Source organism: Pteropus medius, unplaced genomic scaffold (assembly GCF_902729225.1).
Source record: "Pteropus medius unplaced genomic scaffold, Ma_sr-lr_union100, whole genome shotgun sequence".
Taxonomy (NCBI): domain Eukaryota; kingdom Metazoa; phylum Chordata; class Mammalia; order Chiroptera; family Pteropodidae; genus Pteropus; species Pteropus medius.
This window is the reverse complement of record NW_024347862.1, coordinates 2316845-2343948: the sequence shown is the minus strand read 5'-3', so window position 1 is coordinate 2343948 and position 27104 is coordinate 2316845. Positions and strand designations below refer to the sequence as shown.

General features: G+C 39.8%; 1 protein-coding gene across 12 annotated transcripts in view; it reads left to right on the top strand.

Annotated features, from left to right (window-relative positions):
• The window catches only part of OPCML (opioid binding protein/cell adhesion molecule like), a 477723-nt gene that overhangs the window by 439406 nt on the left and 11213 nt on the right, over positions 1–27104 (top strand). For 5 of the 12 annotated variants that reach the window (XM_039878852.1, XM_039878854.1, XM_039878853.1 and 2 more), the window contains 3 exons: positions 4895–5032; positions 5426–5546; positions 6016–6167. In XM_039878852.1, coding sequence (XP_039734786.1) covers positions 4895–5032; positions 5426–5546; positions 6016–6167 — 411 coding nt within the window. Of the gene's footprint in view, positions 1–4894; positions 5033–5425; positions 5547–6015; positions 6168–21504; positions 26951–27104 lie in introns of those variants that run through there. The other 7 variants (XM_039878859.1, XM_039878850.1, XM_039878855.1 and 4 more) reach the window with 5 other exon arrangements.

The following is a 27104-nucleotide window of genomic DNA, read 5'->3' as shown; positions in this document are numbered from 1 at the left end:
AGTGGGATGGGGGCACCTAGGAGGCAACTTCTAATCATTTCAAAGAGAGAAGCCAGCCAGGGTTTGCCATAATATGGGGATAATTTTTTGAACTATGTAAATAGTCTAGCAAAGGAATAGATCACCCCTTGAAGTCATCCCTGGGGATATTCACACAGAGGAGAAGATATTTTGTGAGAGACAATAATCCAAAAAAAGTGGAAGGCTAAAATCATGGTACTTTCAACTTTGTAACTCTAAGGAATTGGCTGAGGAAAAAGGGGCAAAAATTGGGCATAAGTGTGATGGCCAAGATATAGCCAGCATGGAAGAACAGGATGTAAAGGGGGAAACTGAGTCAGAAACTTCCAGGATTTACTCTGGATTTCCAACTTGATCTCTTTATCCCTGAATGCTTAGGTTTCTTTCAGCTCTAATGAATTTTTATGATGCCGCATACCTTACTTGAGGGATCTAAAAATAATTAAGAATTGAAAAATTGAGCCTAGAGACAGAAAAATATAAACTGCTCCAGTTCTGGGTTCATGAGACTGTAGACTACCCAAGGTTAAGGACTTTGTCTTCTACATCATCTCCACCCCCCGCCACCCATAGAGTCTAATCCAACACTTCTGTCATGGCAGGTATGAGTAAAATAAATGCTGGCAGTATCAGGGACACCAGGTGGTACCAGGATCCTTCTCCCAAGGCAGTTTCTCTGTCTGCTCTTCCATTTCTAAGATGGAGCAGATCCTGCTTGTCTGTGACTTGCTCTTTATATTATGTGACTATGTTAACTCAGAATATGATCCCTGCAGAAGAAGCCCCCTTGTGCCCACAGAACCCTGGGCTCACTCACTCAATCACTAGGCACGTATCCTGTGTCTGAGGGGTCCTGGCTAACAGACTTCCCACATCCACAGATAAATGGTCCCCTTTGTATCCTTGCAGATCTTAATCTTGTTAATGCAGTGAACTGAAACTTAACTTCTTCAAAGCACTCCTCCATGGAAAGAAATAACTCCTGTTTTTAAAAATATATTTCTGCCAATGATTCAGGATCCACTTCCTTTTGCTCCCGCTCATGTTAAATTGGAAGTCTGAATGCATAGGGCAGGTTGATGATGCCCTTAGGTAACAGGCTTTTACAGGACATCTCACCACAAAACAGAACTGTGGGGCAGACTCGAAACTCCTGTGTTCATACATTTGGTCAGAGGAAATATCATAGTATCCTAGCCTATCTTTCTTTTTAATCCCTTTTAATTTTTCCTTTGGCACCCCGACCATCTTTCCTGCACCTCTTTTCTTTCCTTCACACCAGAGCATCCTTCATTGTCTTTCTTCTTCCTTTCCTGTTCCTCCCTCTGTGTTTCTCCTTAGCTCTGTTTCCCCGCCCACCTTTGCCTTCGTAGTCAGCAGTTTGCCTTCTTGGCAGCTAGTGAAGAGGATTAAAACATTTGTTGCCTTCTGCCCTTTCTCTGCAGCATGGAATCAGAATTTTACATTGCAACCAGAATTGGAGAGGGCAGGGAAAGCATTGAACCCTGCGGTGCCCTAGGTCTCCAGGCATTTAGCAACCTAGATTTGTTCTGTTTAAAAATTCTCACCCAGTATTCAAAGTGGTTAAGAAAATAGCATCTCATCACCTTCAGTGGGCTTGGGTTTCAACATCTGCTTCCCATTTCTTAGCAAAGAAAGTGTTGACAGGATGCATGTTTTGTAGTGAGTTCATAAAGGCTCGACAGAAAAGTTAGCTTCAAAGGTCCAGATACTCAGCCTCGATGTACCATACTGAGCCTGGTACACCAAAGACAGGGTGTCCTTTGAGAAGCAGGCTCCACAGGGACCTCAGCATGAGAGGCACTCAGTGGCCTTTGTTGATCTGCTGTCCACTTCACAGACCCAGATGATTATAACTGTGTGAGTAAGAGGGAGCCAAGAGCAGTACTTGGTGGTGCCTTTTAGCTGCTTCACTACTCAGAGAGTGGGCCCCAGACAAGCAGCATGGAAATACTTGGGCACTTGTTAGGAATGCAGAATCCCAGGGCCCACTCTAAACCTACTGAATCAGCTCTATATAGTTTTTTTTAATCCTAGAAGAATTTATATGCAAATTAAAAACTGAGAAGCACTTACTTTATAGTACAAACTTGACAAATTCATTTTCTCACTTAATGAGGTAGTATTATTGTAATGATCCCCATTTTACATGAGACACTCTCTTCTTTCCTCCCTTTTTTGCTGTCATATAACCATCCCATAAAAAGAAAAAAAAATCATTACAGATAGTGAAAATAAACCCCACATTCTAGAAGGCGAATGTTTTATCCTGTAATTCCCCCATGAAGGATCGAGGATCTGCTCTACTCATACAAATGCAGAGAATCACTCACAATCCCACAACACTGGCCTCTATCTTCTTTACAGTGATCCCTTCCCTTTGTACAGCCAACACCCCTACATTGACTGGCATTCATTGACTTGCCTTAACAAGGGCTTGAAGGCATATGTCTGGTCTATACCGTGCTGCATGATATGGTCTATCTTATTCTCTCCAAGGAAAGGGGTCAGAGAAGGCTCCTGCTAGGTGCACTGCACATAGCTCATTTGCTTGGTTAAATGCCGTGTGGTTTAACGACCTGTGGCAAATACGTTGCAGTATATTTTGAAAGAATAATGGTGTCTTCATAATAGGAAGCTAAACTTTCTATGCTGCCATATGTATTCATTGTGAGAAAGGTGTAGTACAGAGACTCTGGAAAGTCATTTTGGTGTGTTTGATTTAATTGTTGTTTAATCCTTTATAAATACTTATATTGGTCAGCCAGCATTATTTTCACGAGTGAGGCAATATTCATTTTTCTTTCTGAAATAAGTGATCTTAGAACTTCCTTCAACTCTGAGATACTGTTAAGTCTAAGAAAAATAAGGGGAAAAGGATGAGATGTTTATATATCTCTAATGAACCTTGAGAAATTAGGATATGAGCTAGACTGAATTGATTGAATGCTTGTCAGGGTAGAGGGCTGTGACCAGCACCGTCACTCCCAAATGTTGAGATATAGGGCCCTACATAGGGCCCTATCCCAAACCCCAGGAGGCAGCATGTTCTGGAGTGTCTTCCTTAAGATTTTCTAAGTCTCCCTCTGGTGTCTGAGACCAGCCTAGGCCAGCAATACCATTCAGGAGAGACACTCAAATTCTAGACTGGGAAAGTGGGCCTGCCCCAGGCCCCATTTCTCCCTCCCCTTCAGGGCACATGTCCAATTTCTACTCTAACCATTCCTCATGTGGATTCAATCAGATTACCCAGATTACAAAACTGACACCTGTGGGCTTGTTCTGGAGCCCTGACAACAGGTCTATGTTGTGGCCTGGCAAATAGATTGTTCCTGCTGGCTAATGCAAGATTTCTTTACCAGGATTGCATGAGGTTGGTATATAAGAATGATATTGATTTTAGGTGACTCAAATATCTATATAGAGAGGGGCTCCTTGGAAAATATTTGATTAGGACCCCACACCTTCCAGGGATATCTGGAAACCAGCATGCAGACACTTATGGTAGAGCATGACCTGGGGTGGGAGATGGAGGCAGAGAAGGCAGCAAGATTTGAAAAGCAATTCTGGAGAAATAGGAAGAGTGGGTGTATACTCCCCAAGGCTTAGACTTGGAGCAAAGTCAAGATGCCAAAGGTCTTGCCTTCCTACATTCACCCATCACCCCATCCACCAGAGACACCATACCCACCTGTACCATATCCATCCATGGTGAACTCAGACTTAGTTGATTGAGCACCCACTGGATCAAAATATGCTCCCACGGGGGTGTGAGGAAAGTTGTGATGAGTTTTTACAGTCCGCAAATCTAATTTGTCTCTAACTCCTGGAGCACAGAAAGGAATTAGGCAGCAGGTTTATAAGAAATGCAAATAACTGTATTTCCTCCTTGGCCTTTGTGTTGGCTGGGTTTTCACTGGAGTCTGGTGCTTTGATAGAACTCAGAACATTTGTATTTCAAGTCAGAGAATCTATTCTTTTTGCACTGAACCACAGGGTGGGTTAAGGAATAAGGCAGAGGAGAGAAATTGTGGCAAGAGCATGTAACGGAGGCTGTGAGCAATGTAAATTGTGTAGCCCTAGAATATTTTGGATCATAAATTGCAATCTTCACAAGTACCTAAAAATAAAGCTTCCAAAATGCCCCCACAGAGTTGAGTATTAAACCCATGAGGTTGTTCTACTAACCGTGAATCCATTATTTGGACCAATCATGTTTATTTTATGTTGGCAAATGTTTATTGAGTACCTACTACATAGCAGTCACAAAATGCTTCCTATTCATTCATTCTCCATATTATCTACTCCTTCACAGTTTGAAACCAAACCAAATGCTTTGCATTTATTTGTATTAAAATGCGAAGTGGTCACTTATTTGTTCAACATGTAGTTAGTAGTTTGTATTCTCTATTCAGACATTGCTACCTAGTGAAAAATTAGGATGTCGATACTAAAATATCCTAAAGTTATCCCCACAGTTTTTATTATATTATTGATTATGACAGTTCTCTTTAAAATATCAAAGTTTAGTGATGTGTTGTGTTATTTTGCATGTCCTCTCTTAGTTAATCCTCATAATAGTCACATGAGTAAAATAATATCTCTTTATTAAGTGGTCTTAACTGTTAAAGTGACTTGGACAAAAACACATTGATCCAAGGCTCGAGCAGAAAATTCATTTTTTCAAATGCCATGCTTTTGAGCCAACATGATGTTTTATAATCTTAATGTTCAAACCCTGTTTCTACAGCTTTCCATATCCCATCTCCTACAAGTTCTACATGTTCGTAGAGCTCTGTCCCTGTTTTTCACAGTTTCATGATTGCTTCCTGTCTGTTTTTTTTCCTCCCAGAAGGCCAGGGTTTTGTGAGTGAAGATGAATACCTGGAGATCTCTGACATCAAACGTGACCAGTCCGGGGAGTATGAATGCAGCGCCTTGAATGATGTTGCTGCACCTGATGTGCGAAAAGTCAAAATTACCGTTAACTGTAAGTTGACCCATTGTCAAGGAGTTCCAGGGGGAAAGAGAAAATAGGGACTAAGGGAACAAGTTGGTAATTGTAATGTTTGTTTCCAACAGGAAACATACTTTATCGGATGGTGTGCCCCATCACTGCCGCACTGCTATTTGCCCTGTAGTCCTCCCCTGACTGTCACAGCTTTTAGCTAATGGGGAAAATTGTTAACTTTGAATTGGTTTAAAGTCTTAAAAAATGCAGGGATAAGTGCAATATCTTTAAGCAAGAGTTCTTTTCCTAAAACAAATGGTTATTTAACTGGGAACATGGGGTGTCATAAGAAATCCATTTGCACAGCAGGTGATTAAATGTGTCTTTCATCCATTTTATGAAATCACTCTGCATTTCCCCCTTCCCCCACAGACCCTCCTTATATCTCAAAAGCCAAGAACACTGGTGTCTCAGTTGGTCAGAAGGGCATCTTGAGCTGTGAAGCCTCTGCAGTACCTACAGCTGAATTCCAGTGGTTCAAGGAAGATACCAGGTACCTTGAAAATGAAAACAGGGCATGTCTGAAGTAGAGCTAGTGGATCATTTTCCACATGAAAGAAGAATGATAAAATAAAGGAGAAAGATATGGCAGAATCAAAATGCATTTTAGCCTCCTTTATACCAGTCTCCATTTAGAACCAGAAATAAACAAACAAAAAAAAATGGAGGAAACTGAGATCTGGGCAAAATAAACTGACCTTGTTTCAGAACCTGAGATTAGTTGTAGACATGGCAGTCTTTGATGAATAGAAGCCAGTAAATTTAGCCTTTTGTCTGCTGACAGAGGCTGTGGCACTAATGGTTCGAGTTACTGGGACTGGGTTAGTTAGAGGAAAGAAATGTTGCAAGGCGGAAGCCCTTCTTGTAAGATTAATCGGAGCTACCTTAGAGTTCTCTCAGCACCTTCTGTCTGCTGTCCCACTCTTATAGAACCAGACCAGCAGTGCCTTCTCTTATTGCAGGCTAGCAACGGGCCTAGACGGCGTGAGGATTGAGAACAAAGGTCGCATATCCACTCTGACTTTCTTCAATGTTTCAGAAAAAGATTATGGAAACTATACTTGTGTGGCTACAAACAAGCTTGGGAACACCAACGCCAGCATCACACTGTATGGTGAGTTCAGGAAGCCTAGATGCAGTGGGCTTGGCCATGCGAGGGAGCTTGAGGGACTCAAGAGGGAGGAAAGCAAGATCTGCTTGGCCTGTATCCATCCATACTGCTCAACCCACCACACTTAGACATGAAATGCTTCTCCTTGTCATTCTCCTAGCATGTGATACAGTGATGTTTACAAGGTAATTGATGTCTCTTTGTCTATTGAAAGACAAGGTTCATACCTTACAAAAAAGGTAAACCAAATTCTGAACCGAGTTCATTGGTGGTTGCTGTAAAGAAGAAAAAACCATGGAACAGTTCAATTGTAGTACTATGTAAAGGTCTGGGGGGTAAATTAGATATAATTTTCAGTTAACTTCTTTAGTAAGAGTCTATCATTCTGAGGCTTATATTTATAGTTTTAAACCAAGTCAACTGCTGCCATCATGATTCTCATGTTGATTGCCATGTCATATTCTCATTCATTGGAATGAAGAGAGCAGTCCTCAGTTCTCATTAAGATGACTGTTCTATTCACAGCTGGAGTGTCAAACCCTTCTCTGAAAGTCTCTCCCTCCCACAAGGATGGAGAGCTCTCCAGAGCCATGATTGATCCCCCCACCCCCACCCCAAAGCCCTTGTCCTTCTCTCACTCAATATTCCCATACTTCTGTATTCATTTCCTTGTGTAATAACATTTCACACCATGGACCAGGGCCAGCTTGTTGTGATATTTCTTGTGTGTATGTATTTGTTTATTTGCTGAGATTTGGTTAGAGGGAAGCACCTGGTGAGTAGAATGAAAAGGTAATCATTTTCCCATGTGCACCTCAGATCCTGAACAAGCTTTCAGCATTGACATTAACTAAACTTTGTCCATCAACCATCTGAAATGTGTGATCTATGTCTTTTGTTTTCTCTCTGCATTGTGTGTGCATTGTGCTGTGTATGTCTTAGAAATAAGCCCCTCATCAGCAGTGGCAGGTGGGTACAGCATGTTCCTTCCTTCCTCTGCCTGCCTGAATGCCTATGCTTTTGAGTTTAAGCCTACTTCAAAGATAGGCTTGCCTGCTCCACCTCCCAGATTTATTTCTCCTTAGTAGATAGACTTCAGGGGTTTGATTTGTACAGTTTAAGTATGATGAATATGATGGCGTTCACATGTACACATATGAAATATCATTATATGTTTATGTAGAAGTTCCCCCCCACACCAAGAAAAAAACACAATAAACTTCTACTTGGTGGCCTTTAAAAAAAGATGAACATTCTGATATTCTTGCACACAGCAGCACCAAGAGAGACCCAACCCAGAGACCAAGTATATTATCAGATGATTGTATCCATGGGGAAGTCACCCTAGTATGAATGCTTTATACTGTTAGCCTGAGGTCAAAGGGCTAAAGACTTAATTCTAAAATCTTAGTTTAAAAATAGAAGTACATGGATCTTTAATAATAATAATAATAATAATATCTACCATTTACCAAATATTTACTGGTTTCTGGGCATCATATTAGTACTGTGCAAGACAGCTTATTAACCCCATTTTAAAGATGAGTAAAAAAGAGTATCAAAGAGGTTAAGAATACCGAAGTATACATAGCTAATGAATACTAGATGAGACCCAGCACTGGACCCATCATCAGATAATCCAGTGTTTACCTAGAGGATATATACAGTGAGATATATGCATACATGCAATCATGTATTTAGGTGAAGCAGTTCTGCTTCCAGAGGTAGAAGCCTCACAGCCCTACTGTTCTATGATCAATCTCAGTCACATAGAAAATGGTAACCTTTGAATTTTCCAAACCTGGAAGCAAATCTGCAACTGTCACTTTTCACAGGGCAATCATAGGCCACTATCTCTGCCCACACCTTGATGTCTATGACTGTTCATCCCTTGGTCTTGATTAAACCAAGGAGAAAAGGTAGGGCTAGGATGCTACTCAGCCACTGATGCTGCTATCACTCTCTTGGTTAATACGGTCATCAGTAGCAAAGAAACCTAGGACTGACAACTAGATGATCCACGTTCTCTTCCTTCCATACAATTAACTAAGGAAAGAGAGGTGTCATAGCAGTTAATATATATTAAGACTATCTTAGTCTTCTAGGGTTGTCATAACAAAATATTATAGGCTGGTTTCTTAAACAACAGAAATTTATTTTCTCCCAGTTCTGGAGGCCAGAAATCCAAGATCAAGTCAGGAAGATCTATCATCTGTTTTTGGTGAGGGCTCTCATCCTGACTTGTATATGGCTACTTTATCCTCACATGACTTTCCTCTGAGCATGTGTAAAGGGGGGAGTGGAGAGAGAGAGAGAGAGAGAGAGAGAGAGAGAGAGAGAGAGATAGCTCTCTGCTGTGTCTTCTTATTAGGACACTAATCCTATGGAATCGGGGCCCTACACTTATAACCTCATTGAACCTTAATTATTTCCTTATGCATCATCGCCAAATAAACATTGTAGGTTAGACCTTCAACATATGAATTTGGGAGGGACAAAGTTTATTCCATAGGAAAGACATAGCTTCATATCCCAACTAGGCCAACCACATGCCAACTACTTAAACTTGTCAAGACTTACTTTCCTCTTGTATGATGTTGGATAGTAATACTTGCCTTAAAATGCTGGTGAGAGGACTAAATTATATATATATATATATATATATATATATATATATATATATATATATATATATATATATATAGAGAGAGAGAGAGAGAGAGAGAGAGAGAGAGAGAGTCCCATAAATGCTATGTTTAAATATGTGACTTTGACAACATACAAATACTGCACATCTCAGTTTACTCAGCTAAAGTTGGGATATTTCCTGACCTGCTGACTGTCATTGTGAATTATCAATAAGATAGTGTTCATCACAGTGGTATGACAAACTGAAAACTATTGTATAAATATAAGGTCCTATGATTATTACTGGTATTTGTGTTCAATGATACAGCCCATCTTATCACAGCTTCCCTTGATATGGCTTTCAGAATTATTGCTCAGCTGGACTTGTGTTTGTTACCCTCCAAAGATTCCTGTCCCCTTTTACTATAGCACCAACAATCTCTAGAATTCACCTTAACTTGCTGCATCTGGTTAGTTTCCATTCACCTTTCAGAATCCCTTCCTGAAGCCTTCCCTGACCTGTATTAGTAGGTCATTTCCTCCATCATATACCTTCTAACATAACACTTCTGAATGCTATACTCACCACAGTGCATTCATTAGCATTTGTTCAGCAAATATGCATCCGACCAGAGACTAGCCGGGCTATTCTAAATAGTAAGGATACACAATGTCACAACAGATAGATGCCTTGTCTCTATTAATCTCACTTTCTACTCGCAATTTTATTTTTGTTTCATTTATGTACTTTGTTTTTTTAAAGACTCTTTCTCCTATTTATCTTGTATGTTCCATGAATGTAGAGACCATATCTGGTTTGATCCTTAGAAACTAACATAGTGCTGGACAGGAAATGTTTGTTGAATGAATGAGTAAATATTTGTAGAGCTAGTAGAGCTGTACTGGTAATACCAGGAATAGGAGCACAGCTGTCAGGAAGGGAATAAGACAGAAAGAAGTAGGGTCTATAAGTCTTAGAATCTCTTTGAGGTCAGGAGATGCTACTCAATGACCAAATGCCTTTGGGAAAGTCAATCTCATTGGATGCTGGGTTTTTCATCAGTAAAAGCATTTGAATAAGATGTCTTCCATGGTCCCCCAAAAGACTAATTTTCTGATATGATCCCTGAGTGGCAATAGCTTCAACACAAAATTAGAGCGATGTTGTCCAATTGACCAACACTTTCTGCTGGCCATGAATGTTCTTTCTAGTCCTCAACTATCCCATAATTGTGGCTAAGTATTACTAACCACTTATTAACTCAGGGACACTAGATTAAGTGTTCTACGTGTTTTATCACATTTAATGGCACTAGGAAGTAAGTACTATATTTATCCCGATTTTACAGAGGAGGAATTTGAAAGGTTAGCCAGATTACTCAACTCTTAGTATGTTATAAGTGCTTGAGCTGGGATTTAAGCTTATGCATTCTGGTTCCAGTGTCTGAGCACTTTCTATTTCATTTCAACTCACAATAATTGGCAACCCATCACAGATTTTGGTGGATGACTTTCTGATGGAACCTCATCAACATTTAGACTGCTTGGACCCATTTCCCACACCAACGTTCCCCCTTTTGTATCTAAATCTGAACTCATTTTTTTAAAGAACAATTTTTACATTCACAACCCATATACACATACTTTCCAAAAACTCACACCACACATTCTGAGGCATGCATTGGTATTTGCCCTCAAAGACTGTAAGTTTCTTTTTTAGAGAATCTTTTGACTCTGCATTGTGAACCTATCACAATACACAGTCATAATAAACCTTTCACACAAACACCTTTCATATATTTCCTACCTATGCAAAGAACAAAGAAAAAATAGTATCAAAGCAATTTCAAGAGAATAAAGAAGACAAAACTATGGAGACAATGGGTTGGTAAGTGAGTTGAAACAGGAAGTGATTAGGCAAAGTATGAGAGACAACATAAGTAGGTGGGAGATCCTCAAAGATGAATCCAAGGTTAGCACTGATACAAGAGATTTGCTTTTCGCACACCCATTGCTGCTCCTTCAAAAGCCACACAGACAGGATATGTTACACGAGCAGTATGGCAACTCAAAGTGGTATTTTAAGCTGTGTACTTTCCTTAGCCCTGGACAACTGCAGGAACTGGAAAGGCAGCAGAACATAGAGAAGAGACCAGTACTAGGAGGAAGGAAAACTGGATTCTAGTCCCCACTCTGCTACAAACTATGACTCCCTCTATCCCATGGTTATCTATAAAACATAAGAAGAGAACAAGATAGACTCTCAGCTTACTTTCAGCTTTCTAAGTCTATGTTCTGAATTTTTTTAAAAAATGGGAAAAGAGAATAAGTGACAGATTTCCAAAACCTATCATCTCCAATCCTGGAAATGGTGCTAAACACCTGTGTTATTGAAAAACAGCTTGCTATAAGTATATGTAAGCTTTATTGAGTGGATGCGGACAGTTGAAGGCCCACCTGGAACGCTGGCACCTTGAAGTCTTTCTAGCTTGCATGCAGTAGGGAAATGGCTGGGCTCAGCTTGCTGGCCACAGCTCTGCCCCCTCACAGGCCATTCACTTTCTCTCTTCTTACCAATTCATGTTGTCTCCACTGGGTCTTGAGCAAAAGACCCATCCCCCTGTCCTTAGCGTGCAATGAAGGAAGATTCCGAACCTGATTACATCCAGCCCTGCAGTGTGTGATGTGCTTAATGAGCCATATAAACTCCTGGATTACTTGAACTGGCAGGGGAGAGGGTCAGGGAACACAAACAAAACCAGAAGAGAGGGAGGATGCTGTAGAGAGAAAAGCAGATTTTTCACGTTCTCATCTGTGAAATTGTAGTGACACAAATTAGTTACATTAAGAGTTAAATATCAAAAATAAGGACAACTCATAAGAATCTTGTTATTGCAAATGATAATGGCAAAATACCCTAGTTAAGGCAACATCTGGACTCTGGATATTTTCCTCAGGCAAAGTCTCAGCTCTCTTAGAGCAGCTACACTACAGCCTACCTCAGCGGCCCCTAGAAGCCATGAGGACAGAATCTATATATATTCTTGATAATGGTCATTTCTCCAGAATAAATATATATAGCAGGTTGGCTCTCCAAACTGGATTTTCTTCCACTAGAAGCAGCACTGACCAGCTGCTCTCGTCTTCCACCCTTTTCTGACCTTTCCATTGAATCCTACTGGTACTTATAGACAGAGAGCTCAAAGCCCCTGCCTTTATAGCTCCCATCTCCACCTGATACACTCCTGCCTCCACTCCTTTATTAAGATGTCCAAGCAACTGCACCTTTCCCCTGATGGCTTCAGGTGAGACCTGAGGAGTGAGCCCAAGGAAACTGAAGATACTCTTGAGTATGCCATTCATGAATCATCCTATAGCGTCTACTCTTCACCTCCAAACCTCTGAAAGAGAGGGTCAGTGTTGGCCCTTTTCACGTCCTCCAGTGCTATGTGCACCTCCAGTGCTCAGCCTACTATATTCTGCTCCCATCTAACACCCAGGCTCAGCTCCAGACCTACCTTTGGCCCCCTGATATCCGACTTCTGGTTTCTGTGATATAACTGTGGTGATTTGCTTCTTTCTGTTCTTAGTCTGCTTTTAGTTACTCTACCACCTGCCCCATAAGTCTGCCCAGAGACAGTATTACAGTGAGAGGCAAAGGGGTCTTCAATGTCTTCAAGCACCTTACAGAGCAGTATCTTAGCCTGCATTACACTTACTATGAGTGCTTTAAAAATGCAGATTCATGGGCCTTTTCCCAGACCCATTTCATCAAAATCTCCAAAGAAGGTAGTGAGAAAATGCTTTTAAGCAAGCTCTCTAAGGGGATCTTATACACACTGAAGAACAATAGCCTCTGAGCAATAATCCAATAACTCCCAAATCTATATCTTTGGTTCTCTCCATAATTCTGAGCTACAAACCACTCTCCCTATCTGAACATTCTATAGGGGTCTTTCTCAGGCATCTCTTCCTTTCAGATGTACACCTTCTCACCTATACACTCTCACTAGAATTTCGACAGATATTTTGCCTTCTTCCTCTTTGTTGCCCCCTTACCCCTGTTAGCCAGTGAGTTCCAGCAAGCAGGTCACAGCCCTGGTCTGCCTGTTCTCCATTCCACTCTCACTTACACAGTGCAAGTGCTTCCCCTGAACAACGATGATATTCTCTTACTGGTTCCCTCGTCTCTGGTAATTTTTCTGCCTCCTGCCACTGTGGGGACAAGAGAACTCTGAAAAACTCGGAATAAAATTGTTCACACCATGCAGAAAACTGCCTACCAGGAAAGCATGGACTAGAGGGCTGTTCTTGCTCTGAGATCAACTACTCCATAGCTTCAAGTTCTTCTGCTGCCTTCTGTGCACTCACCAGGCTAAACCACCCCTTGCTCCAGAAACCCAGATCCCATTACACATTTAAGCCTTTAACCATGTTATTTCACCTCTTTTCTTCCATCTATCCATTTGGATTCAGATGCAAAGAGAAACAAAGTTTTCAACTTTGTACAAATAAGTAAATAGACAATTACAATAGAATAATAGAATATAATAAGTGCTCTGCTAGAGGAATGTAAACACTACTAGATATTAAGCGTCAGCCAGACATAGCTTTAGACAGCTGAGAACCAACTCTTTGAGGTAGGTACTGTTATCATTTCCACTTCACAGAAGAAGAACTTGGAGATCAGTGAATTTAAGTGATGTCACTGAATTCTCACAGATAGGAATTCTACCGCAGAAGAAAGTGGCAACACCAAGTTTGTCTGATCTTAATCGCGTGGTTCTTTTTAACCCATACTGTTGTGTTGTAGAGTCACACGTGAAAGCTTTTGCCTTCTTTGCTGCTGTGTAAAATCATGCCTATCCATGGAGGTTCTACTCAGTGTTATTCCAACATAACATATTTCTGAACCCCACTGAAGTATCACTCATCTCTTGGGCTCTCATGGTCACTTATCCTTAGGCTGCTATTTTGTTTGTATTTGTTTCTTCACTTAAAGGATGTAGCACTGAATCTTGCAATGGTTATTGCCCAGTAAATGTTTGTTGAATTAATAAATATATCTTTCAGTCAATGGGGGTATCAGTTACAAACTCTGTACAATATGAAACTCTCTACTAACCAAAGAAAAGCCAAATACTCAAAAGGACTTGTAGTCTTCTCCCTGCAGGGAAGCCAGTCACTGTTCTATGATACTCTCCCTTGCATTCCAGCACCCCAGTTCTAGTTTGAAATTTAGGTGAGTTTTTTTCCCCTCTATGAGTCTTCCTTGTGAGCAAGACTATATGAAACGTTCCAATCCGCTGTTTAGAAATAAGTTCATCAAATGATTTCTTCTTGCAGAGACATCAAAAGCTGAACATATTTGTCTATTTCCTGCTGATAATGTATATGATTTCTATTTTCTAAATCCACAATTTAAATCCAGGTGGGAGGGGATGAGTCAGAGAGAAATACCATTGCTTTTGGCTGATGACAGCAGCATAATCATTTGTATTTTCCCAAACCTGCAAAATGTCAACATATTAGGAAAAAAATATGCAGACATTTCACATTTCATTTCTGATGATGTTCCTTGTTGTTCCCTCGCACCCTTACCCTCCTTGATCTGAATCATTGACATCTGGTTATTAGCCTAAGCATTTAGAATTTAACACTGAGTGTTCAGTGTATGCTGATGTCAGCACACACACAAGAGCTTATGGTTCGGCATAGACTAAAGTCTTGTCTCTTTCAGGTTTGTGATGAGCTGACAGATTTGAATTAACTTCTGATATTAACTTCTTAAACTTTTGTCTTTGGGGTAAGCACAAAACAGGGAGTGCTAAAGACAATACAACAAAGATGGCTGCCTTTTTGTGCTTCTTTATTCGCCCATCTTCTTTGCTCTGCAAAGCCTAGTTAATCTTCCTTGTAAAACAACACAGTGCCATGTTTTCCACTGTAATTAAAGACAATGGAGGAAAAGTTCCCTTTGAAGGAGAATGATGTGCCTTCATCAGCAGCTCTGCTGAAAATAGGTTTGTGTTTCACAACAAGTGTAACTCATAGATCCTCTAATTAGATTTCCTTGCTCCTCTTTTAATCACCAAGAACATCATTATCCTTTTGGTTCCTCATTAGGAAGGTCGCATAGTTCATATTCACACTTATAAAACCTATCCAAATTTCAGACCAAAACTGTATCTTCTTAGACTTCAGATACTTCATTGATCTCACTGTGCTACCACCAGTTCAACTTGCCTGTGGGATTTTTTTTCTTTTCTTTTTAAATGTGATCACCCTGCCACCTGCTATTTTAGTAGAATTACAGCTATACAGTCTACTGTTGCTGAAGAACCATACTATGTTTTCATGCCATCATGGAAAGGAAAAACAGTGACACATTTTAATATCTTCATTGCTTATAATGTATATACTTCATTTTTAAGCTTCAAAACCTCTTACAAGGCAGGATCTCATCAGTAAGCTTATATAGTTTTCTGGGAGATTTATGCTGAGTTTGGGTACTTTGATTTTCAACACCTGCTCCTCCAGAGGGTGATCAGCCATGCCTTGAATGCAGTGGCAAACTCTTAGTTCCAGTATTTTCAGGTCTGCAGGTTAATTCCATGTTAAGCTCTCAACCAAATTTGCTTTTTACATATCTAATGTTTCGTACAAGTAATTTAACACAGTAAATAGCCTCTCCAAAGTGGACTTTATTTGTTTGTCTATTTCTTAATTTATTTGTCTCATCCCCACTGAGCTTCCCTGACAGCCATAACATGTTCCCTCTGGCCCAGAACACACCCACCAATTGACCTTTATGCCATTTATAATTTCTGAAATGTATCTCATAATCATTTCCAAGCCTATCTTCTCTTTCTGTATGCTGAAGACTAACTTATTTTTGTCTGCAGATGTGTCCCCAAGGTATTTTGTTGTCATTCACAGCTTGTTTTGTGGCTTTGCGTCATCATTTAAGCTTTTATTTTCAAAGATGTTCAACTTCAGGTATGAAAGAAACAGTGTTTAGCATTGAAATGGGTGAAGGTAGAGGGAATAGAGTGAGAGGAAAAGGCATAATTACATGTTCTCTCTTTGAATTTATCTTTGAAAAATATTTAATTAAACCCGATATGTATAATAGACATCCTAACTGAATTGAGTCATCGTTAACCATTAATAAAGACTCTTTACATGTGGCATTTACCCAGGAAAAGAATTGGGCTTCTAAACACACTTCCTCAGAAGAACTGCACTTCTTCAGGAAGCTATTATCTATGGTTGGCAGGCACCGCAGTGCTTTTCAGGAGTGACCAGGTCATTTGCTCACCATAGTCAAGTTTGCTTTCAGCTGGTGTTTGACAGTTATCTTTGAGAAACTAGTATCCAGTGGGGTTCTTTATTTAAAGTAGGATCCCCACAAAAGATACTATTTTAGGGATCAACAAAGGTTGTTCTCTTTCTAATTCACCTAAATTTATTCATCCCTTACTTATACTTGGTGATCTTATATATTATCTGAACTAATCTTCAAGTAACCCTGCAAGCTAGATAAAACCATTCCCTCTCCATTTTATACATTAAAAAATAATAATAACTGTTTCAGGGAAGTTGACTGTCTTGTCCTGCTAGTGAGTAGCAGAGCCAGAGTTCAAATTCAGTTCTGACTCTCGAACTCAATCCTTTTAAGATTATTCATCAGGAAGGATATTCCTAAAATGAAAGAGATGTTACATTATTTGTTACAAAGTGTTTCTTCTCAGAATCGGTGAGGATTTAAAAATATATTTATTTGTTTGGTTGGTTGTTTATTGATTTAGACTAGAATATAATATTCCAGGTCCTATGGAAGTATAAGTTTTGAAAAGGAGAGATTATATTTACCCTTCTGTCTGAACACAGAGCCTAGTGCATGGCAGGCTCCCAACAAATACCTGTTGAGTGAATGGCTATGATGTTCTGAAGCTGTCTTGGGGTCTGTTTCCCTTGCAGACTGATCCTTTGCCCTTAAACCTTGCCACAGATGTCTTTGGACCTCTCCCATTTCCCTGCTCAGTGCCTCAAACCCTCCTAGGGCCCTCAGGACAAATGACCTCTCTCAGCACCCCATCTCACTTATCTCACCTCCTCATTCTCTCACCTACCAAAACTTCACCTCAGGTTTAACATACTTGGAAAATATCAAAGTAAGCCAATATTATCCTTAAGTAAGAAATGGAAGGTAGGGGGCATGGAACCACCAGAGCAGCAGTTACCAGCATCACATGACTACTTTGTACCAGGCACTACAGAAATCACTTGAATCCTTTAACCACCCTGTAAACTCAGTATTATTACCCACATTTTCAACTGAGAAAACTGAAAGTACCTTCAGATCACACAGCCAGCAAGCCATAGAGTCAAGATTAAAAAGCAAAATTTGTCTGTCTCCAAAGTTGCCAGCACTTTTACAGTTGTCAGTGACTTTACCTCAAAGGATGTTTAAGTCCACAAAGACAAGGCAGTGAGGCCATGGGGGGCAGATATGCTAAAAACCTTTCTCAAGTGCCCTAGAACAGGGGTCCCCAACCCCCATGCTACAGACTGGTACCAGTCCATGGCCTGTTAGGAACTGGTGCCACACAGCAGGAGGTGAGCAGTGGGAGAGCAAACAAAGCTTCATCTGTATTTGCAACCACTCCCAGTGCTGGCATCACCACCTCAGCTCCACCTCAGATCATAAGGCATTAGATTCTCATAGGACCCCTGGTGCCTGGTGCCAAAAAGATTGGAACTACCGCCCTAGAAGATATCTGTTCCACCTATGCATCCATGGACTCTGCTCCTTAGTCTTTTTTTCAGTTCTACCTTTTCTTCAAATCCTTGCCTTTTTTCCAGGTGCATTTTAGGGTTAGTTTTCTGTAGTAGAAAACATAATAGAAAATCTGCTTCAGATAACCAAATCTTAGATTCTGGGATTGTGATATCAACTTCCTTTCTCTACCTTTCTCTTTATTTCCATTAAAAAAAAATAAAAGAATAAAAATTAAAACATCATTTAATTCCTTACCCTGTTTATTGCTATTAAAATTAGTATTATCTTGGGTACCAAGTATCTGGAGAAATCCATACAGCTGGTATCTGAACAAATTATGGTATAGGAAAAGAAAACACTCAACTTCAGTTCACATGAAGAGTTCCTCCGGTATCATGTCCTCTCTTGCAACAGATTATTTGAGTTAACATTTGCAAGCCTCTTATCAGCCTAAGGACCCCCAGATGAGCTCCACATGGTCATGGAATCACACCAAATAGTTAAACAGCAACAATCCATCACTTCTACATTAAAGCACATGGAAGCATTTGCCTAATCAGGTGAGTGGCCTGAGCATACAGTAGCCCTATGGGAGAGACCCAACCAGATGTTTTCTTTCACTTCCAGTGGAATCAGCGTTACTGAAAAGACGAAATTAAAGAATCAGTTCATGGTTGATGGCTTTTGTCTAACATTTCTCCAACCTAGAAAGTGGTACACAAATGTGAACCACTCTTCTTGCTCTGGACAAAGCCTGAGAGCCCTTCTGTTGGGCTGCCACTATGCTGGCATATGGCCCACCTGCCAAATCTCAAATGTGTCCAGGATCCATATGAGGAAAGCAGTGCTAGTTTTAATCTCCATCATGCTGGATTAGATTAAGTTATTGGCCAGAATAGCTCAGTCATATCTCATAGACTGATTGGCCAAAGGCACTTTGGCAATAAATTGCCATATCATCTGATATTACAAAACAAGGCTCATTATACCTGCTAAAGAATAAAACTCTCTGACGCTGCATAGAAAATGAAACCACAGAAAAGAAAATCTTGGGGTCTAGGAATGTTTGGTTCCCTGTTGCTATCTCAAGAGATTGTGCTATGCAGAGGTACAAAAAGCCAGAATGGTAATAGTTTGGTACCAACTGGAAAAGGCCATCTGACTGTTCACCAGCTGTTCCTTCCAGCACCAGATGTGGGGTTTTCATTTATACAATAACTCAGAATGCTAATAGAAAAGACTTAGAGGTCAGGAATCCCAACTTTCTCTCATTTTGTACATTGGAGAACAAAGACCAGAGAGAGGATTTTACTCAGCAAGGGAGCAGCAAAGTCACATAGAGCGATTGGATCTCCAGATTCCTAGTCCATTGTTCCTCTCACCATGATGCTCTGGTACCTGGAAAACACTCACAAAGAATTATTTTTTATAGAGAGGAAGTAGAGTTGTAATAATCAAGGGCACACTCTGTAGACAGAGTGAATTCTAGTCCAACTCTAAGTGTGTAAGTTGTATGGTCATAGGCAAAGTAGTTAACTGCTCGGTTTGTCAGTGTCCCCATTAATGTAATGAAAATGCATAGCACATAGCTCAGAAGGTTTTGCAAAGATTAAAAAAGTTAACATATGTTTAAAATTTAGAATCATGCTTGCCACATAAAGAATATGTGTTATCATTGTCATCCTAAGCAAACCGAACCGCCTCTATATCCATTAAGTCACCTTCCTGGTTTTTACTCTTTGGAACACTCAACTGAAGCTAAACTGTGGCTATAAACCCCCTGCCTGATCAGCACTGAACATCTTATGACAGCTGCCACACTCCACAAGAGACATTCATTTCTCTTTATGATGTTGCCTCCTTTTCTCTCCATACTTACCCTTTTAAGTTTTGCTTTCTTATATACTTATCTTCTCCTTTTTGTTTTAGTAATATGTAGCCTTGTGCTATAGGATGATATCCATAAAAATGTCCACTGGTAGAACTTGGGATAGAGACCTCTGTCTCTCTAGAGTAGAGCTTATTAGAGCTTCAGTTGTTTCCTAACTTAAAATCAACAAAATGAATTAGGTAGACACATACATACCACACACACACACACACACACACACACACACGCACACACACACAGTTTAATGTATGTCATATATATACATATATAATGAAAGATACTTTTAAAGAAACACATGGGTTTTATAAATCTACATTGTTCATTCTCTTATAAACATTTTAAAATTTCAATAATTCATTTTCAGAAGACAATATAGAAAATCTTTTTGAGATTTAACTTGGGCATTTTCCAACTTACTATATTCTGTAGGTCAGTATGATTCCTTAGGACATATGTCTGGACTGATGGAGGCCCCAGAGTCAGGCTACTTTCCACAAATATTTATGGAGCCTTCATGGAGACAATAGCACTGAGTTAGGGCCTTTATCCTGTCCTTGTCTGTGAATACTCTATAAGAAAAATGCAGAGAAATAATATGAGCTAAACTCTTAAGTTATCACACAGAAATGCATTTTTTAGTCTATTAGAGAATTGTACACATTGTAAATCAGAAGAAGAGAAGTTATTCATGTTGAAATTCCTGAAGTTGAAATAGTTGAATGCTCACTGCTGAAATGAGAGCCCTATGCTTCCCCAAGCAAAGGTGAGCATCAGTCCCTTCCTAGGTAAGTTACAGACGCATTTCATTAGGTTGACAAGCAAGCCAGTTGCTTAGGTCCTATCTGAGGAGACGCTGCACCATCTCTGCTTCTAGAAGTAGTCATGCTTACTTCCAACAAGGCAGTTTGCTTCTAAAAATGCAGTGTAGTCCTAACTTGAAAAGACAAAGAAGACATGTTTTCCTTGCCTGCAACTCTTTTCTCCTTGTCACTAATGCCTCTTGATGCCTTCTGATCCCTTGGCTTGTACTCACTTTTACTTTCCCTGGAATACTTTCTGCTTACTAGATACTGATCTTGCCTATGGCCCTAAATTCTTATGGCTTGCAAATAAAGATGATGGAGGAGCACAGAAGCAGTGTTAAAAACTGACACATTTATCCTAGGCCTTTGGAATAGCCTAGAACAATCCCAGTTTAAGTGGTTTGTCTTCTCGAGGATAGCAGACAAAAGGAAAAGGATAAAACTTGTATTCTATGGTCTTATTCAATGGAATGTGAATGATTCACTAGGGTTATGTAAAGAGACAGAGGAAAGGGGGCAAGAGAGAAAGAGGTGACGGTTTGGTCTTAAAAGACTGAGTCTTCTTTTTGCTTTTGGAGAAGCACCACTGACTGATGGGATAAACTCAATCATAGTCTTTAAAACTCTTGAGTGTTCATTCTTCCTCAGCTACTGCAGGAGGAACCTCCACAATACTGAAGATACACAGGGTTAAATGTCTGCCACCTCAACACCTAGACTCCCGTACCTCACTAAACGTTTCTACTCCTCTCTCCTCTCCCTGCCCCCACTTCTCTCCACACTGGATCCTTTCTTGCCCTCAATACCTATCCTTTCCACTCTCATCCCTGTCTGTCCAGAATGCTGTCTCCAAAGACAGAACACAATTAGAGGTACTGCTTATGAAACAGCCATCAGATCCTGCCATACTATTTAGCCCTATCTGCAGCCCTAACTTTTTAGCCCATAGGCCTAACTGATTGCCATTACTTCCCTCTATCCCTTTTATTTTTAAAACCCTCATCTTTCAGGGCAGGCTGTAATGTTAAAGGCATCCCGTTGATTTACTCCTTTGAGTTTCTAAACACTACTCCTGGCCACTTTCCACTTGTCCACATTTAGAAGGGTCAGTGATGGGGGTGAATGGTGGGGGAATGCTCATAGAGAAGCATGTCTACATATTTGCTCATCAGGAAATAAATATGGTACCTTTGGGTGCATCCTAATGGGTCTGTCTCTCTTTCCCCTACACAGGGCCTGGAGCAGTCATTGATGGTGTAAACTCGGCCTCTAGAGCGCTGGCTTGTCTCTGGCTATCAGGGACCCTCTTTGCCCACTTCTTCATCAAGTTTTGATAAGAAAACATAGGTTCTCTGAGCAACGCCTGCTTCTCCATATCACAGACTTTAATCTACACTGCGGAGGGCAAACCAGTTTTGGCTTCTGTTGTTTCTGTTCTTGATTTTTTTTTTTTTTTTGATTTCAGGGTTTCGTTTGTTTATTTGATTTTTTTTTCTGTTTAAGTGACTGGGGTTGGGGGAGGGGTGGGCAGGGTTCTACCATGTGTAGGATAATCATTCATTGGTGTGTCCAAAAATGAATTCTGTTCCTGCTACCTTGGCCCTTCCCTTTCCTCTGCTTCCCTCCCCATCATCATCACCACCAAACTCTCCTCCCCTACACACTAAAATATAAGCTCCATTTGGGCAAAAAATGTGCCTCATGATTAACACCCTGAAGACACAACTTGACTTACAATGTAGTGCACAGCAAAAGTTATAGCCAAGTGTCCTATTATCTGTGTCTTTTAAGCTTTGGACCATTTTTCTGATTACAATGTACATATCCTTCATTCTATGTTTATTATTACCTAATTGTGTTAAGGTTCACATCTTTTCTTTCTGGGAAGTTATCTCAATATATCCATATCCATATTCATATGTGTGTGTGTGCACACGTGTGTGTATGTGTGCATGTGTAAGTTTAATCTTGCCATCTTCTCTAACCACTCTGCTCTATCTGTGTTCCTTCCTAGCTATAGGAATTAGAGGTTTGTGGCAATTCATACAACCCAACACTAAAAATTCAGAAGTCATATAACCAAAAAGGGACAAAGCATTTTGAGGATACTACTTCTCTTAAAAAAAAAAAATGCTGTCCAACTCACAAAAAATTATTCATAGATGGCTGATTATTTAGGTTTTATCAAGTATCTATCAAAATAATTATACAGTTATCCATCTACTCAATTTTCTGATTTATCTCTTCATTCAATTATCTACCCACTCATCTTCCTCTCTAGCAATCTATTTACTCTGTCTATCAATCGATCAGTGTAATTATGTAACACTTCTTTCCATTTCTTTCCTCACTAGTCACTATCAATTCATCACCATATTAGTGTCTAACTATATTGTGTCTATTCTGCTGTATTCATTTCTCCTCTACCTTCAGCAGACATTGGCATCTTCAAAATTACTTATTAACTTCTCATGTGAAAGCCAATGATCTTACAGGCTAACAACGTAGAAAAGCAATATGTCATGGATTCTTTGGAATATGGTACCCCACCCACCCAAAATACACGCTGTTAGCAGATGGACCAAAGTAGGAATCTAATGATCAGTCACTCACTATTCCCAGAAGAGACTGTGTTTTCGAAAATATCTTCTTGGGAAGCAGATCAGCCCTGGGAAAGCCTTGATTAGTACTGTAATTTTTTTCTTTCACACTTGAAGGACCAAGGTGTCAACCTTCATGCTTCTTTCAGCCTTTCAAGAAAGTTATGTCAGGAACCCATGAGACTTACTCCATGGATGACTTTTCTTAATAGTAAGAACGTAAAAGAAAAAAACATACATCTGTCTGTGGAATGTGAAGAGAGCAGTTTACCTGTCTGAGTGTGATAACTTCGGCTATTGTCTCCTCTCTTCTCTAGTTTTAGTTTAATCTGTTTGGAAACTATCCAGTAAAAAGCTGATGAAGCCAATTATATGGCGGGTGTGTTGACAACTCTGGTATTTGTTTCAGGAAGCTCTTCTGAGCTGAGGGCACTCGAGCAACTGACTTAATTTCCAAGCACTTGATTAACACAACATTGCAAAAAGAAGGGGGAAAGTGTAAGTGACACACAATTTCCTCTGATACAGTCTGCTTTTCCACTGGATATAGGGAAGAATTCCCTCAGCAATCCATGTTCAAAGCAGATCCCACATATAAACAAGAACTGACCTGACATTTCTGCATTATGTCCTGGGACAAAAAGGATTCAGCCAGCAAGCGTGCCTGTGATTCAAAGGAATGGCATTGAAAACCACACAAGGTTGCTCCCCTCTTTACCTATGCTGCAGGGACTGACCTACTGAGAGGATAAGAAAGAAGCATCAACGATGACTGTCTCACAGACATGCCTTGTCTCAACTGGAAAACTGTTTCAGGTCCACAGTCTAAAAAATAACAAATGTGTATATACTTGGTATGTGTATACACACACACACACACACACACACACACACACACACACACATACACAATACAAACTACAAACCTAGGCTAGGCTTTCTTGGCATACAAAAAGCTAGGCACTTTCATAAGAATTTGAGCTGGTGTGAATGAAATTAATATTACATTTGCCAGCTGTAAACAGACATCTGCATTTCCTAGTGAGTCTCCAGGAGCCAGATTCTGGGAACATAAATGATGTGCCAAAAGCAGTGTATCAATTCCACGTTCCAGGGACAATTATGAGCAGGCTCAAAGTCATAATTAAAGGTTGGACATCAATGTTTAGATCTGTCACCACATTCAGCACCTGGAGTTGGGCTGATGTTACACATTGTATGAAAATTGTGTCATTTGAGTGTCTTACTGATAATAAATTTGTTACTTTGGAGTAAAATAAATGTGGAGGCTGTGGAGAGTGGATGGTTCTGGAGAACACAGTGCTTGAAATGGACAAGTTGTACATGTTCTTCACTCCAAGACTTGTTCTAGAGGAAGGGATCCATTCTCCTTTGGCTAGGAAGATCACCCAAACCTTCTGAATGCAGCAAAGCTGAATCTCAGAGTCACTATGAAACCTTGCACTGCTCTCTTCCACTGGATACCATGCGGCACCTATTCTGGCCACATGACAGAATGGAGAAAATTCCTATTCCTAGTCGACATTCATCCGTCTGGGATAAAGAAAACCAAGTAATAAGACCCAAGGAAACTGGACACTGGGAAAGAAAATTGCTCTTCTTCACAACAGATGTACCCCAGCTTCTGTGCTGTTTAGGTTACTTTGATGGGGATAGCTTCATACGACAGTAGCTGTCCCCCAACATTCTGAAGTACAGAACAACAAATTCTCACTTATCCACACTTACACAAGCTCTTTCAACTTTACATATGGAGAATAGATGGATAAGACCTGCTGGATAGATTTTTTTCAAAGCATCAATGGTGGGGTGGGGATAGGGGTAAAGGAGGAAACAATAAACAAGTCTCTGAGCAACCTATAGATCTTTTAAGGTTTTCCACATGGGAAGAAGACCAAATAAGGCTTATTAAGATATTAGGTGAGAAGAATTCAGCAATGCATTACTTTGAAACCCTTTCCCTTCTCAACTCAAAGTTAATATGTATTTCCACCAAAGTAATGCAAATGAAATGTTAGTGTGAAGCCTCTGGCCAAGCTTGTTTTTCAGAAGTTTAATGTCAAGTGCCTGATAGTTATCTGCAAGTCTAAGAAAGTGTTGTAGGGTTTTTTTTTGTTTTTGTTTTTGTTTTGTTTTTGTTTTTTAACTGGGTGAGGGGAGACATATAAGAGAATGGTGGTGAAAACATGCGCATTATTCAGAGAGCATTGTGAATGGTTATTCTGCTGTAATTGTGCTCAACTGAATAGGAGAAAAGATAAACAGCTTTATATCTAAAAGAGGCCTGGGCCTCTTTCTCCTGAAACCTATGTCTCATACTAGTGATACATTTCCCAGGTTGGGCAGTTAGTTCTCAAAACCCAGATGGAAAGTGTGCTCTGGGGCTCTAGAAACTCCACAAGCAAGGATGAGTTTAAGAATCTGTTTCTTCATTAGTCCAGTTATTTTGCACTTAACATAGAGGAGTTAGCAAGTTCTACCTATATTGAAAGAACCCTTAAATGAAAAGTATACAGAACCTCAAGATGGGCAGTGGATCCCAAAGAGAGCTTATTACTGTCATTGCATCAGGAATGGTTATAAATTGAAAAGCCTAGTTTTGGTAGATGCTTCCAGTGCCATTGAGAATGTCTTCTCTGTAGTTGTGTATGGATGTCATCAGGCCCATCAATAGAATGATGGGAGGAATGGCTTAAGGTGAGAAAAGATATGGGAGGTGGGGTTATCTTTCTCGATTTCGCTCTGAGTCTTCACCAGAGAAAAACTGGCTTTGCAGTACCTGGAACTGACCCGCTAATCCTCCCCACCCCTCTCCCAAAATTCACATTTTTTTTTTAATTTCCTAAAGCAAAATTTAATCTCTTTGGAATTAGGGGAAGCAGCATAACATTTTTCTTTTAAGCAAAATTCATTTTTTTCTCTTTTTCTCTAGCAAGGAGAATCTTTTATTTTCATTTTGCACAAGCCCGGTACCTAAAAATGCTTATACCCAATTGCTTCCCCTCCTACTATCCAAAGCTTCTCTATTTTTTTTTTCTTCTTTTAAGACAAATAAGTTTGAGCAGTTGCAGTAAAACTTAACAGGTGTGTAACTAGGAAGGCAACATTTTCAAAAAGATACCATATGATGAGAACTCCTAATGATCACTAAAAGCAAACAAATAAAAATGCCAGTCTCATTTCCCTCATTTCTTATTTCAGAGAAGAGAAGTAAATGAAAGAAGGAAGAAATAGATCTGCAATTAAAAGATGTAGCAAAAAGATAGAGCTGAACGAGTGCAATTTAGCCTTCAGGTGCAGAATACCGGGAGTCCAAAAGAATGCCGAGTGGACTTAATTAGACGCAATTGTCTTCATACTGAAAGTAGTCAGCTAAGCCTAATTTCCAGTATTTTGAAAGTGATTCCTTTTTGTTTCTTTCAATGATGCCCTTTTAAAGGCACACAGTTGTTCCAGTTGTTCCACCACTGAGTGGAGAAAGAAAGATTGTGAACCTTCTACTATCCTTTCTTGGCCTTTCTATGCTATTGGCAGATTTATAAGATTATCGATAATAGCAATGATAAGTAATAATAGCTGCCCTTGTGTTAGTTAGAGGGAGCATTTTTAATTATTCAAAAATTTTTGTGACATGTAAAGTACAGTTGTGAGGAATGTGTGGGTGTACAAAAATGTATCTGTCAAGTTCAGAGTCCTCTAGATTAAAAAAAATATGACTTATCAATGGTGCCGTTATAGCTGTGTCAGACAATGGGTGTGCCCATTTTCATAATTATCCTTAAAACAAATCTATGTTCAAATGCTTTAAAAAATTATCACATGATAAAAAAATATAATTTTGTCAGCCTTCTAGAGTTCTTTTTTCTTTTGTTTTCTTCAGTATATTTTTCTCCAAAAATCAATGAAGACTTGATTTCTGTCAATAATTGTATTAAGGGTGAATATACTACCTGAATTTTGTGCATGTTACATTGTAGTTGTAACCTTTTCTAATTCAGGATGAATACGAGATGGTTGTGATTGTGCAGTGTATCAATAAAGTTTGAAGAAATTTGTAATTTTGGGGGGGCTGTTTATTAGGATATCTCACTGAGTATCCAGGAATGGAGAAAAGTGAAGCAGACTACTTCTCTCTATGTGTTTTAAGCTTTGGGCAATAGATATACAGAAAACTGAGCTGCCTATTTTTCTCTCTCTCTCTCTCTCTCTCTC